General features: G+C 31.1%; 1 protein-coding gene across 2 annotated transcripts in view; it reads left to right on the top strand.

The window, feature by feature from the left end:
- LOC140452768 (protein VAC14 homolog) overlaps positions 1 to 13,056 on the top strand; it is a 77,380-nt gene extending 64,324 nt beyond the window's left edge. For both annotated transcript variants that reach the window (XM_072547105.1, XM_072547098.1), the window contains exons 10-14: positions 808 to 982; positions 2,965 to 3,083; positions 6,510 to 6,589; positions 12,581 to 12,734; positions 12,809 to 13,056. In XM_072547105.1, the coding sequence (XP_072403206.1) occupies positions 808 to 982; positions 2,965 to 3,083; positions 6,510 to 6,589; positions 12,581 to 12,734; positions 12,809 to 12,968 (688 nt within the window). In that variant the 3' untranslated portion in view covers positions 12,969 to 13,056. The remainder of the gene's footprint in view (positions 1 to 807; positions 983 to 2,964; positions 3,084 to 6,509; positions 6,590 to 12,580; positions 12,735 to 12,808) is intronic.
- Positions 13,057 to 13,990: the final 934 nt, after the last annotated feature.

Genomic DNA, 13,990 nt, shown 5'->3' with positions numbered 1-13,990 from the left:
GACGAAGTTCTTCATTTTCAGAAGTCGGACAGCGATAAATGATTTGAAATTTTGTTGTGGCATTTTACTGTCATGCACAGTATTGTACATTTTCCAAGCATTTACAAGAGTACTATCGATTTCACTTATAAATAGTGGCCACCAACATTTCTTACCCAGCACACGGGATCTATAGTTTGCTACACCATTATCATGCAAATCTACCCCTCGCATGTATTTACTATATGCACAAATGATATATGCAAATTTATAGTTTGACGTATATATGAATAAAATTGATGTTATAAATGTAACTTTTGATAATATATTAGAGCAAGGGAATAAAAGCATACTTCACCGACTAAGAGAAAAGTTTCTTTTTCTATTTTTTATAAAATCTTACTTAATTTTTCCATTTTTCATGCTACTGAAAAAGTTTTTGAACAATGCCAATTCAAGGATATTTGGTATCTACATCTACTTAACTACTATTTTACACAAGTATTTGAATAATTCTTATCTTTTTCATTTTCCCATAAACATATAGCTGGGAACGATTAAAAACAGCGTTTTAAACACTTCTATATAGGTAAATGTTGCGTTCTCTGTGAAAAATTATGTAACTTTACACAAATGGTGGTAAAAAATTTAAGTAAAATAAGAGTAAAAAGTTCTGTACATCCCAATTAAAATGTGATATTCTGTTACCTTTAACAGAAATTGAGGCACCTTTTGAAGAGCGATTATGTGATACATATTATTTATTAACCTTACTACTGTACATTTAATAATAAATATGCACGCTTTATTAATTTGACATTTTTTCAGGCAACTGTGTGTACTATTAAACGCCGAAGAAATTTATAAAACGCTTGCCCAAATACTCAGGAAAGAAAGTAATCTTAAGTTTGCTAGTCTTATGGTAGAACACCTGAATATGATTTTATTGACGTCTTCCGAATTGTATGAAATGCGAAACAAGTTAAAGGATCTCATTACTGAGGTAAGAAAAGTGGATTAACAATATTAGTTTGATTTTTTCTTTAGTTGAAAAAAAAAATAAATAAAAAAGTAGGTTTGGATAAGTGAATGTCTCAATGAGTTAAAACCATATAAAAAACTTTTTTTAATATTAATTTAGATGCTTTCGTTCTGTACAATAACAATTTTTTGGGCATTACGAACTTCGGATGCTATATCCATTCGTCAACGTACTAATGAAGGAAATTCTAAAGTTTACACCCCGGTGCGATTTGAACCCGGGTGTCTTCATGTCAAGGACGAATCCTATCCATTATACCACCAAGGCTTTACAATAACAAGTTGTTACCCACTTGTTAACAAAATTATGTATGAAATCATAAAATTTACATACCCTATAGGAATATGTAATATGGGCGACAGAGAAGTAACTGTTTTTTGCTATTTATATGATGTCTATGCAGTTCAGAATAAACATGCATAACAAGGTCTACTATAAGAATTTAACTAAATGCAGGGTAGATAATGAAATTAATAAAAACAGAAGACGAAAATATTAAAAATTAAAAAAGAATAGGAAGAGCACATTAGCAGAATAGATAACATTAGGGTAGTGGAGGTATTTATAAGTAAAATTTACAAGAAACAGAAGGAAATAAGCAATTTGGTCTATAAAACCAATAATGAAGACCATATGTAAACTCCTAGCTGAGTAATTGCCGCCCTTTTCGGGTTCTTCCCATTCATTTGTCCCGGGAATCGGTCCGTATTAACTTTTTTTGGTTCTACAATTGGTGCAACCCACATCTATCGGAGCCTTTATGCATTGACAAAACGTGTTTTCCTTTTAAAAGTTCCCTTATTCCGTAGTTCATCAATTTTCTAAACTCACCATGATCTAGGTTTATTAGTCCTACTATCCTCCGAATTATTTTCCTCTCTTATTCTATATTATCTTTATTCCTAGGATTCTTAATATTGTCTCGTCTTTGTATGTCAAGCATATTTTTTCGGCATAATATGTGATTACTGGTCTAATTGGTGCTCTGTAAATTTTCAGTTTTTTGTTTTGGTTTAGCTGCATTTCTGACAAGGTTGTTATATTTCCAGTAAGTTCTGTTTCCTACTAAAAGGCGTATCTTTCAGTGCCATGTCAACAGTATGCGCCACAAGTTGAGATATGGATGTTATAATTTTACCTTTTGTTTGCTCTTATGAGACTATCAAATGCTTGCTTGAAATCTATGAAGAGGATGTGTAAGTCGATGTCATATTCATAACATTTCTCAATTGACTGTATAATTATGTATAGAGTCTATTGTTGACCTTCCCACTCTAAATCCCTGCTGGTAATCTCTTAATTTGGTTTCAATGCATTTTGCGAATCGTTGTCTGATTAGTGTAGTCAATATTTTGTAACATCTGTTTAGCCATGTTAGTCCCTTATAACTGTTCTTCTTCTTCTTAACGTGCCCTATCAAGTCCCCTTGACGTTGGCGATTAACATGGCGAAACTCTCTCTGACTTGAGCTATTCTAAAGAGTTGCTCAGCTTTCTTCAACTCTCTCAACTGTCCTCAACTGTTGCCTTTCTTTAAAATAGAATCTATCCTGTTTTCCGTTCTTCTAGCATTCATTCTTCTTCCCAAATTTTTATTATTAGTTCCCTTTAGTACTACTACTAGTAAACAACCTTTTACATATCATCATATAGGGAAAGATCCAATATAAACGTGGTACTATCAGATGAAAAACATGATAGCTTAAAAACTTAAGACAACGGTACGGATCATAGAACTAGAAGAGAAAGAAGCTCCCAAATATATTGGCAGAGGATTACAGTCGTTTCGGTTAGTCAATCGTTTTCTCACTAATCGATACTTATTTTAACAATAATCACTAACAAAATTTTATTATCATTTTAATCAAGCTTAAAATATTGAGTCAAAATCTTATATAGAAATAAAGATATATGATGTTTTATTAATTTTTTAAATTGTTTTAGGATAGTAAAGCTTTATTCTGTTGTTTGTATGAAACATGGTGCCACAATCCAGTAGCTACTGTCTCTTTGTGTTTGCTCACTCAGAGTTATAGCCACGTGTGTGACTTAATTAAAATATTGTATCCTTTTTTACAAATTAACCTTTTACTCACTCATTATTATTATCAGATGTTTATTGTTAGTTGTTCCCTTCATTGATTTTTTTATTTTATTTTGACACAGTATATTCCCGCATAAGATTTTATGAATTTATGAAATAAAACCTTACCAAAGCATCGACTATAATATAATCATTATGGTTGATTTTAACGCCTGTGTTGGCAATTATATGGCGCTTTATAAGAGGCCAAAGAACGGGGGTAAAGAAGCTAATAAACCCAAAACACATAGAAAAGGATACATGAATTGCCTATCTAAAAAAGTTCTATGCAGAAGAAGAACAAATGAAGCTAGAACCGGAAACACCAGAAATTACCACAGATGAATAAGTTAATATAAATATGCAGGAAGTTCGAAAAACATTTAAAAAGTTGAAGAACAGAAAAACTGCAGGTAAAGATGGAAACGAATTACTGAAATATTGTGGAGCAGCAATGACAGAACAATTAACAGCATTAATTAGCAAAATTATAAAACGCAATAAAATACCGGAAGAATAGAGAACGAGCGAACTAATTCGACTATTCAAAAAAGGAGATTACTAAAATTTTACAAGATTAACGAATCAGAGGATAAGTTTAGCAGATGAGCAAAAGGATTGGAATCGCGAAGAACCATTCAGATGTAACGTAGATATTGATGGTATTAGTATTGAACAAGTAATGGAAATAAAATACCTAGGAATTACAATGTTCAGCTATGGAGTACTGAACAGAAAAGTGGCAGGCAGGATGCCCTAATAACAAATTCGTTAAAGTGCAGAGACTTAGATGGGCTGGACACATTGCTAGGATGTCAGATCACGAATACACGAAGAGATTAACATTTTCAAAACCAGAGGGCACAAGAAGCAGAGGACGACCACGAATGAGATGGATTGATGATGTGGAAGGAGACCTACAGATTCTAGGGGTTAGAAGATGGAGGGAAGTTGCCAGGAATCGACAGGAGTGGCGACTTCTTTGTGAGCAGGCCAAGATCCACAACGGATTGTCGAGCCACTTATGATGATGATGATGCCTTAATAACAGACAGGAGGAAGAAGAAGACCAAAGGATTATATGACGGAACAAGTTGGTTTTAGATAATAATAACATTCAAAATATAAATCACCTAACTAGTAGTAGTAACAAACAACGAAGCAACAAAACAACAAAGAACACTGATCAAACTATATTAAATAAAATACCAAGCACTACCATTATATACTCCCATTATTCTTCTTTTTTAAATTATAGAAGTATGGCGCAGTATGTTTATTTCATCTATTAATAATTTTCCTAAGTCCAGTGAATCATTGATGTCGATAATATCTAACATTTCGTCAATAATAATATCACATTTCTAAATGGACACCAATTTGAAAAAGTTTAAAAATATTGTTCTGAAGATAAAAAATGTTAAAATGTTTAAACTAAAGTTTAAAAATGTTCAAAAATGTTTGTTGGCAAAATCGGGGAGGATCAGGCGGGCTTCACAGCAGGAAGATCATGCATAGACCACATATACACACTGGAACAACTGTTGGAAAAGAAAAAAGCAAAAAATAGAGATATACATTTGGCATTTGTGGACCTGAGAAAGGCGTATGACTGTTTACCAAGGTCAGAACTATGGGAGACAATGTACAAATTAGAAATACAGACGGAACTCATAGAATCTACAAAAGCTCTGTATAAAGAAAATAAAGTGTCCATTAAAATGGGAACAAGAATCATAGTAGAGTTCACCACAACAAAAGGGCTCCTGCAGGGTTGTTCCACATCTCCAACCCTATTTAAAATATATTTAGAGAAAGCCTTGACTACATGGAAAAGAAAATGCGAAGGCATGGGAGTACCGGTACGGAACGAATCGGTTAAGCTTTGCAGACGATCAAATAGTGATTGCACAAGACCAAGACGATCTCAGCTACATGATGAAGAAACTACAAGAAGAATATACCAAGGCTGGCCTAGATATTAACATCGCGAAAACAGAGTACCTATCTACAAGTGAAGAAGACATGGAAGATCTACACATTAATGACAACGTAACAATCAAAGGAAAGGATAAATTCAAATACTTGGGGTTTATAATCACGATTTTATTTATCGTATGGCAATTACAACACATTTAGAACAAATACACAAACACTAGTAATATAGGTATTTGACAAACTTTAAATAGTTATAAACAAACATCAAGTGTATTTATATAATCAATTGACTCTGAAGTTGCAAACAGGAAGTCTTCAGGGCTACCATTGTAGGATCTTGAGGGACACTCTTCAATAATGTGATCGATGGTTTGGTTCTCCCCACAGTCACATTGAGGAGACGGGTTCTTTCCCCATTTATGTAGCATGTATGCACATCTGCCATGTCTGGTTCGGATCCTATTTAGAGTGGACCATGTTTTGCGTGGAAGATCAAAACTTGTTGGCTTGTGGATAATGCGGGGCATGCTATTTTGCCATTCGTTCCATTCTTTATAATCACGAAAAAGGCAACAACAGAGGAAGAAATTACACAAAGATTAGGACAAACAAGAACAGCAATCCGACAACTTAACTCAATATGGTGGGATAGACACCTAAATATGAAGACAAAAACACAGATTTATAAAACATTAGTGTGAAGTATTATGACATATGGGTCGAAAATTGGATCATAAACAAGAAAAACAGTAGTAACATATTAGCAACAGAGATGGAATGCCTGCGAAGATGCTGTAGAGTAACAAGAATGGATAGGAGAAGTAATGACGAAATAAAGCAAAGAACATCAATAGAAACAGACATACTAACATACATAGAACAAAAAAGACCAAAGTGGTATGGACATGTAAGAAGAATTAGTGACAGCAGATGGATAAAGAGAATAACCGAATGGAGCCCCATAGGAAGGAGGAAAAGAGGACGACCCCGAAAATCCTGGAGGAACGAAGTAGACGACGCCATGAGTAAGAGAGGCCTAAACGATGGAGAATGGAACAACAGAGAGAGATGGAAACGGTTGAGCGAGGGAAGGCAGTGAATACTGTAGAATCCCTGAATATATATATTTAAAAATGTTAAGATTTGCAAAATTTATTGAGAAAACAAGATCCAGTTTGTGAATTGTTCGTTTAAGTAGTAGTAAAGTATTAAGGATAGTAAAAGCATGCAGAAATGTTATAGACTGTAGATCAACTCTATTATGTGCTCTAACTGTTATCCTGGTGTTTTGGATACGTACTATAGAAATATTAAGGGAATAGAAAAAAATGACAAGGAAAAAAGAAATGTATCAGATTCATCCTTCTAAAAAGAAGGAAAATTTAAAAAAAGCCATAGGGAAAAATATTGTATTGATGCGTTTGGTTTACAAAATATTTTTTGTTTAAATTTCTTAACAAATATTTAGTGGCAATTTAGAGGTAACCGTTGAGTTTTTAATCGAAATTGACAAGTTGGTTCAACTTATAGAATCTCCTATTTTTGCATGTAAGTATTTCAACCATTTATGTAGTTATTTTGAAGTTTTAGAGAGCTTCCAGGTACTATTTTTAAAATAAGATCTACACATCTTCAAACGAATGATATTAAGAAGAATATGAATCTGTGCAAGCGTGAAAACGGTATTTGGCTATATGACTTGAAATTTTATGAGAAATATTAAGCCAATTAAGTTAGTTTTTTACTTGATACAACTGTATAGACGTGTTTGACAGTTGAAGTGTGTAGTATGAGATACTACAAAAAGACTCTCATCTACGGATTCATAAATTTTTTAGTGAAACTATTCTTAAATAAACAATCAAAACCTCAAATTCATTATTTTGCTCATCACTTAAAAACTCTTCTATTTAGAGATTTGACGTCAACAGACAACTTCATCACAAATAAATATATACAAAAAGAGATATATGCAAAAAAAGTTATTGCAAAATCGCTGTTTTTGAATATTGTTAATAACTTTTTTATTATTTATTAAAATTTGTTTAAATGTATCAGAACTTAAGGGTCTTATCATGTTTGAATTGTGTGCAAAAGATGTGCCAGATTGGTTGAATAGCTTTTGCGAAATTTAATTTGTTTTTAAGATTTTTTGAAAATGAGCTAATTTCTAAGGCTAGTCTAGATAATTTGACTAAATGAATCTTAATAATTCGGGCTAATTTTCTTTGTTAACACGTAGGAATACTAATAACCTATGAAAAATAAAAGTTTAAAAAAATTACATTTATGTACACAAAATGATTTAAATAGCACTTAAGTTTATAAATATTTACAATAACGGCGTAGAATTGAGTTCAAATTAAAAGGCAAAAAAGTATTTGGAAAGCTGAGCTGGTTAAAAAACACAACTTTAAAAAATTCAATTTGACCCTTAGGAGCCAAAATAGCCCCTTTTAACAAAATCACTGTTACGTTAATTAGTAACATTAAGGACTGAAATTAGCTATTCTTTTTTAAGAAAAGTCGAAGTGTCTAAAAAACTTTTAGCAAACAAAATGACTGAAAATTGGTTTAACAGGACTGTTGTAAACAAAGAGTACTTTGCATTCCGACTAGAGTAAAAGGAATGGGGGTAGCCGAATGAAGGGCTAGTCGCGCTTTTAAAAATATTCAACACAGTTTTAAAACACAGCGCTCGGAAAAAAATGACTTATCTAGGGTTCTACTGGACCAAATTTGCTCTTTCTAAATTGAAGTACAACGTTAAAATAGCAACATTTACCGTATTTTCATTGCAAAATTATCCAAAACAAACCAGCTAATGACTACGGGATGTACAAATCTTTTCTGTCACCTGATTATTGTTATTTTTATATTTATTTATTTAAAATATAATTAAAAATATTAAATAAATGTTATCTATAAACATCAAATCAAACAAATCAGTTTTTTAGTATTAAAAAATTATTTTTAGAACACAAAGTCGTATATATAATATATATGAAATTATGACTTCTTAAAGTTTAAATTTATCAAATGAATTTGCCTTGCATATTTACTATAGTCCAGGTAGTCTGGGCGCATTGGCTAGGAAAAATATTCTTATTACATATTTTTTCACAATCATACATAAAATAGACCTCTTATAACAAAAGTGCATGTTGCCATGAGAAAATGATGGTCAAAAATGGTTTAAACAATTTTTATTAAATATTATAAAATTAAATTTTTGTTTCTGTTATAAGTTTTTTTTTAGGTTAATTGGTTCATTATGAGCAAAAAATATTCCTAGTACCGTAAAATGGGATGTAGTTGACCGTTTTTCAACTTCAACTAAAGATATTTCCTAGAGAACAAAATAAAATGTATCACATATTTTTGTATAATATGTGTATGTCTTAACTTTAATTTTAGTAGAAAAAACATCGGGTATTTTAAAAAATCTAACTCAGAAAAAACAAAGACTGTCTATGGTTTTACTTAATAAAAACGATTTTTAGTTAACTGGGGTGAAGATAAACACACTAAAATGATTTTAAATTATAATAAACATTTTAATAAAAACTTTTTATTACAAAAAGAAAGTTACCTATTTAAAATTATATGTAGATCAGTCCAAAACAAAACACAGCTCGCCTCTTCGGCAAATTTTTGGCTGAATTAATACTTTTTTATGTTACTTAGAGAAACATTGTCTTCGTCAAGAATATCAGGCCATATAAATTTTCCCAATTTTGATAGTTTTATAAACTTAACAATTAGCTTCATCATCTTTAATCGCTGAAATTTGTCCTACAAAATGTTTAATATTCTTCTTAGTTTGATATTCTATTATAACCCATGAATTTGCTTCTATATCATTAATGTGAAAGTATTTTATTTCCTCTGCAATATTACTTAGAATGTCTACAACTTCATGGTCTTCTTGGTCAAAATTTTCACTCACGCTCTCTGTTCCGGAACTTGCTTCATCGTTTTCTTCAAAAACTTTTTTCTTCACAATTTGTGTCTTGCTTGTAGAAGGTATGTTATCGTCGTCAATTTCTTTCTTTGGACTGTCTACATACGTAACTGATCTTCCAGATATAACATTCAGTTTCTTTCGTTTTATTGTAGGCTCACGTTTTTTGGGATTTCTCTGTTCTTTCAAATAATCTAATAGTACCTTAGACACATCAGCACTGTTTCTATAAGTGTTTTGCTTCTTACTAGGAATTTTTGCTAAAAGTTTATCTTTTGACAAAGGACAAATATCACAAGCATAAAACCGCTTTCTAGCATTAACTGCAGCAGACCATTTTCCTGACTCATTTTCCAAAAAGTTTTTTTAATAATCTTGGAAACAAACTTTTCTCAACAGACGACGAGTTTGGATTGGCTTTCTTCCACTCGTGCAGTAATTGTTTCCAATAATTCTTCATTGGTCCAAAGTAGCTAACGTCGAGGAGTTGGAAAGATGCGTTGCATTTGGTGGAAGGCAAATGAAAGCAATGTTATTATCTTTACAAATATTGAGCACTTCTTTTGTAAAATGACTCAAAAGATTGTCTCCTATTAAGACCTTCTTTCCTTTAATTAAACGAGCATGAGGCAAAAATATAGTCTTAGACCAATCGGTTAAACAAATTGCATCAAACCATTTATGATTAGATCGATTATAACGCGTACCTTTACTGCAGCATTTCTTTTCACAACATGGGGTGACCCTAGGACCTCCTTGGCGCCAAGAATCACAAATTTGTAGCCTTATAAACTACATAAGGCGGTAATATATCTCCAGTTGTCGATACACATAACATAATTGTCACAGCACTTTTAGTATAATGTATTATATTGTCCGGATATGTGACATCTCTTTGATAAATTAGTTTCTTTTTCCCCGGATCATCACTTAAATTACTTTAGTAGTAATTAAATATTGTAGCAGGGTCGGCACCTTCAAGTGTTTTGCTAAATTCCTCAAAAAAATTTGTTAATGTTTCAGCATCGACGGCAGCACGAGCTCTTTTTATGTTGTTGCTTAAGCGTTCACTTAAAGTTTGTTTATGTCTTTCTAGAAACCTCTTAGCCCAATCATAACTAGGAAAATTATTTTTAAAGAGTGAGTTTTTACCAAGGCGGTCTAGGTAAGCTTTTGCAGTTAAACGAAGATCCAATGTATCTAATGGGAATCCCCAATTCGCACAAGTAATCACTGCATCCACAAAATCATCATCTTTCTTTGGTAAAAACAGTTTGAACACCATGTTGTTTAATACATCGCCCATGTATTCTGTTCATTAATGTACCCATTGGAATTTTGTATTTTTTCGATGCTGCATTAGGACTTATTTTTCCATCTAAAATTTCTGGTAAACACTTTTCTAGCGTTTCCGCACTGTATTGTTTAAGAATTGTTGCACCATCATTACGCTTATACACCCTCGGCATTTTATAAATTTATTGTTGATAAGTTCGTAATTATCTTTAAAAATATTTTAAGTGTCAGCTCCCGTCCGTTTTTCAAACTAAACAAACAATGAAACAATAAGCAGCGCCGATTCAATCTAGATACGATGCAAGATCCTGCAAGTTTTGACCTGATGGACATCTTCACCACGGCGATCAACTTCGCCCCAAATTCAAGTGAAAAGTGCATAAGTTGACAAATTTTAAAGATTATAACGAAACTTAAAAACTTATTCAAAATTAGTAACTGATATTTTTATCTACATCTAATGATTCGTTGAAATATTACCAACAGTTGCCAATAATATTTTTAGTATAATGATTTTTATATCAAAATTTAAGAATATTCATTTTCTTATAAATTAAGTTAATAATTTCGAGGCCGCGTTTTTAGTATATGCAAGAAAAGAACTCTTAATTTTTACATAAAGTATGTTCAAATACATAATTAACAAAAAAAAATACGCATGTTGGAAACATTTCAGTCAAATATATATATATATATATATATATATATATATATATATATATATATATATATATATATATATATATATATAGCGGTTTAAATCTCAGATGGGATTATGATATTAGAAAATTAACAGGAACAACGTGGTCTCGAATAGCACAAGATAGAAAAATATGGGCGCAAATGAGCGCTAATTATTAGAACAACGTATAACTAAGACATCGTCGAATAATAATAAGAACATAGAATAACATTGAAATAAGGGAGGCTGCACCGTAATTGGAAACGGTTGATAAAGCTGCACATGATGATGATGATGATATATATATATATATATATATATATATATATATATATATATATATATATATATATATATATATATATATATATATATATATATATATATATATATATGATGTCTACAGTGTACCACGATTCCACAGATGATAAAGTAAATGAAAATAAATCAGAAATCTACACTGCCTAAAACTCCACAAATTCTTGATCCAGTGGTACACACATGTTTGAAACAAAAAACTAATAGATGGCATTTATTCATTTCCTTCAACTTGATTAACGGTTGTGGAATTACTTCAGTAAAAATGTAAATCTTGATTGGAATACGAGAAAGAAAACTTCGAAACAAACTGCGAGGCATAAGTTAGGGATATAGTTTAGTAAATAAACAATAATACAACAATTATACTAGTGTTTTGTTTTTTTTTTATTCAAAAAAATAAATAATTAAATTTATACTTTGTTTACAAGTTGTTTATAGTTTATTATATCATGAAACGAAGCCGAAAAATCATTTGGAAAATCAAAAAATTACAGGGCCCTATTTTTTAACTGGAATATTTGAGGGCAAGTCAATAGAAAAGATGTATTATCACGTGGATATCGAAACTTTTACTGCGTCATGACTTTAAGCAAAAAAGGCGACTTTTTCCATTCATTTCAATATTGTGAAAAAACTACGCATTCTAGATAAAAACGTTCAACAGACGACTGTCTTAAAAATACTTGCTCTTTAAAATGAGATTTTCTAAATTGTTTTTAAATTTCTAAATATTTATAAACAAAAAAGTTATTGCAAATTAAACCCCAAGCTAAGCATTTTTTTCAATTGTTAATAATTATAAAGTAAACAATAAAAACATTTAAAAAACATTTCATAATGTGAGTTTTTATATAGTTACTATATTTGCGAAAGATGGTCACAATCGGTCAAGTAGTGTTTAAACAACTATATTTGTTTATCCACTTAGAGAGAATAAAGGTCATTTTCAAATGGCTGCACAGGTGCTTTATCAATACTTAGAATGTTTTTTTTTTGGTCCGATTCTTTTTATAAGGTCTCAAATTTTCATTTTTTCATTAAAACTATAATAATTTTTAATTGTTTACTTACAAATAATTGATGCAGAATGAAGCGCCATTACCATTATATTGGCAATATCCCTAACTTATGCCGCGCAGTATATTTACCTACAGCAAATATTTCGAAACTTAGAAGTGTTAGATTATTTGAGTTCAATTCCAGTTGAAAAAATCTGTAATTGAATGTGAATGAATTATCTTTTTTTACTTATGTGTACGTTTTGATATTATTTTAGATTTGAGATTAGAATTACTCGAAGTACCTTGTAACCAGAATTTAGTTAGAGCCTTGTACGGACTGTTGATGCTGTTACCGCAAACAGATGCATTTACTACCCTTAGAACAAGATTAAGTTGTATTCCTAGTCTGCAATTAAACTGTGATGACAAGTAAGTTATCGAATTATAACTATTTCATCTTTAATACAGTGGACATTGTAATAATAACTGTTTTTCATTTTCAGTAAAAAAACCAAAAAGAAATCGTCCCTAGTAAATACTGTGAACTTCCAACAGTTGTTAAGCCATTTTGTTGATGTACAAGAAAGGCATAAAGAATTCAAGAAGAGTCAACGTACCAAAGAAATATCAACCCTAGATAAGGATACTATTATAGATATATAGGAATAACCATTACCTCTTATTTTTACCAATAACTTTGTACATAATTATTTATACATTCCACGCTCGAAATATATACGTTATTTACATATGTGAATTTTTTATGGTTGTATTAAAGTGAATGAGTCATTTAGTGTACGAAATCGTAAGACAGCAATTTGATTTTTTACGGTAACTAGTACAACGACGGAAGAAAACAAACATGGCGGCATAGCCAAAAGGGCGTTACATCATATATGCGTTGTTATTGGCCCGATTGGAGTGTGTGATGCGTTAAATAAAAGGAGACGGGATAACGATTATATTAAGATGGAAAAAACAAAGAAGTCGACTACCAAAAGGTCAATACACAGCATCTTCGTTATTATTGAATATATAGTTACATACGAGATATCAGATGTCACTATGCATGAAAATAGATTTACTATAAGACAAATTTTGATTTATTCACTTACAAGAAGGCCTCTGGTTGAGTGTTATTTTCTAAAATATCGTGAGAATTATTTGTTTTAAAGACCTTTAAAAAGAATAACAGTAAAGTTAATAGAAAAAATATGTAACATACAAGTTTCTTAAATAAATATGTGGTCCAAAAAGACAGTGTTTTTGCACAAAACATATTTTATTTTTCACTACAGTTGCTTCTCGTCGACATACTGATATTAATAGTATTACAAATTAATACTATATGGAAGTGGTTAAAAGCTGACTACACGGAAGAGTGTTAAAATACCTCATATGTGATGAATATAACCCCTATGATTCTGTGGAGCAAAATGGGTTCAGAACCAGTAGATTCACAAAATTCAACATTTTTAGCATAACCCAAGTAATAGAAAAAAGGCTTTTAAGAGCACAAAAATTACATTTATTAATGGTGGATTTATCGAAATCATATTACACAGTACCCATTAATAAGCTATGTGAAGTCCTAGAGAAAACTAATATCTACATATAACTCCCGTTGATACTCTGAAAGAACTGTACAGAAAATCTACTTTTAAAATTAAATTGGGAAATAAAAT

This window comes from Diabrotica undecimpunctata, chromosome 1, assembly GCF_040954645.1.
Source record: "Diabrotica undecimpunctata isolate CICGRU chromosome 1, icDiaUnde3, whole genome shotgun sequence".
Classification (NCBI taxonomy): Eukaryota; Metazoa; Arthropoda; class Insecta; order Coleoptera; family Chrysomelidae; genus Diabrotica; species Diabrotica undecimpunctata.
Note: the sequence above shows the minus strand (reverse complement) of the source record. Positions and strands in the feature narration are given on the sequence as shown.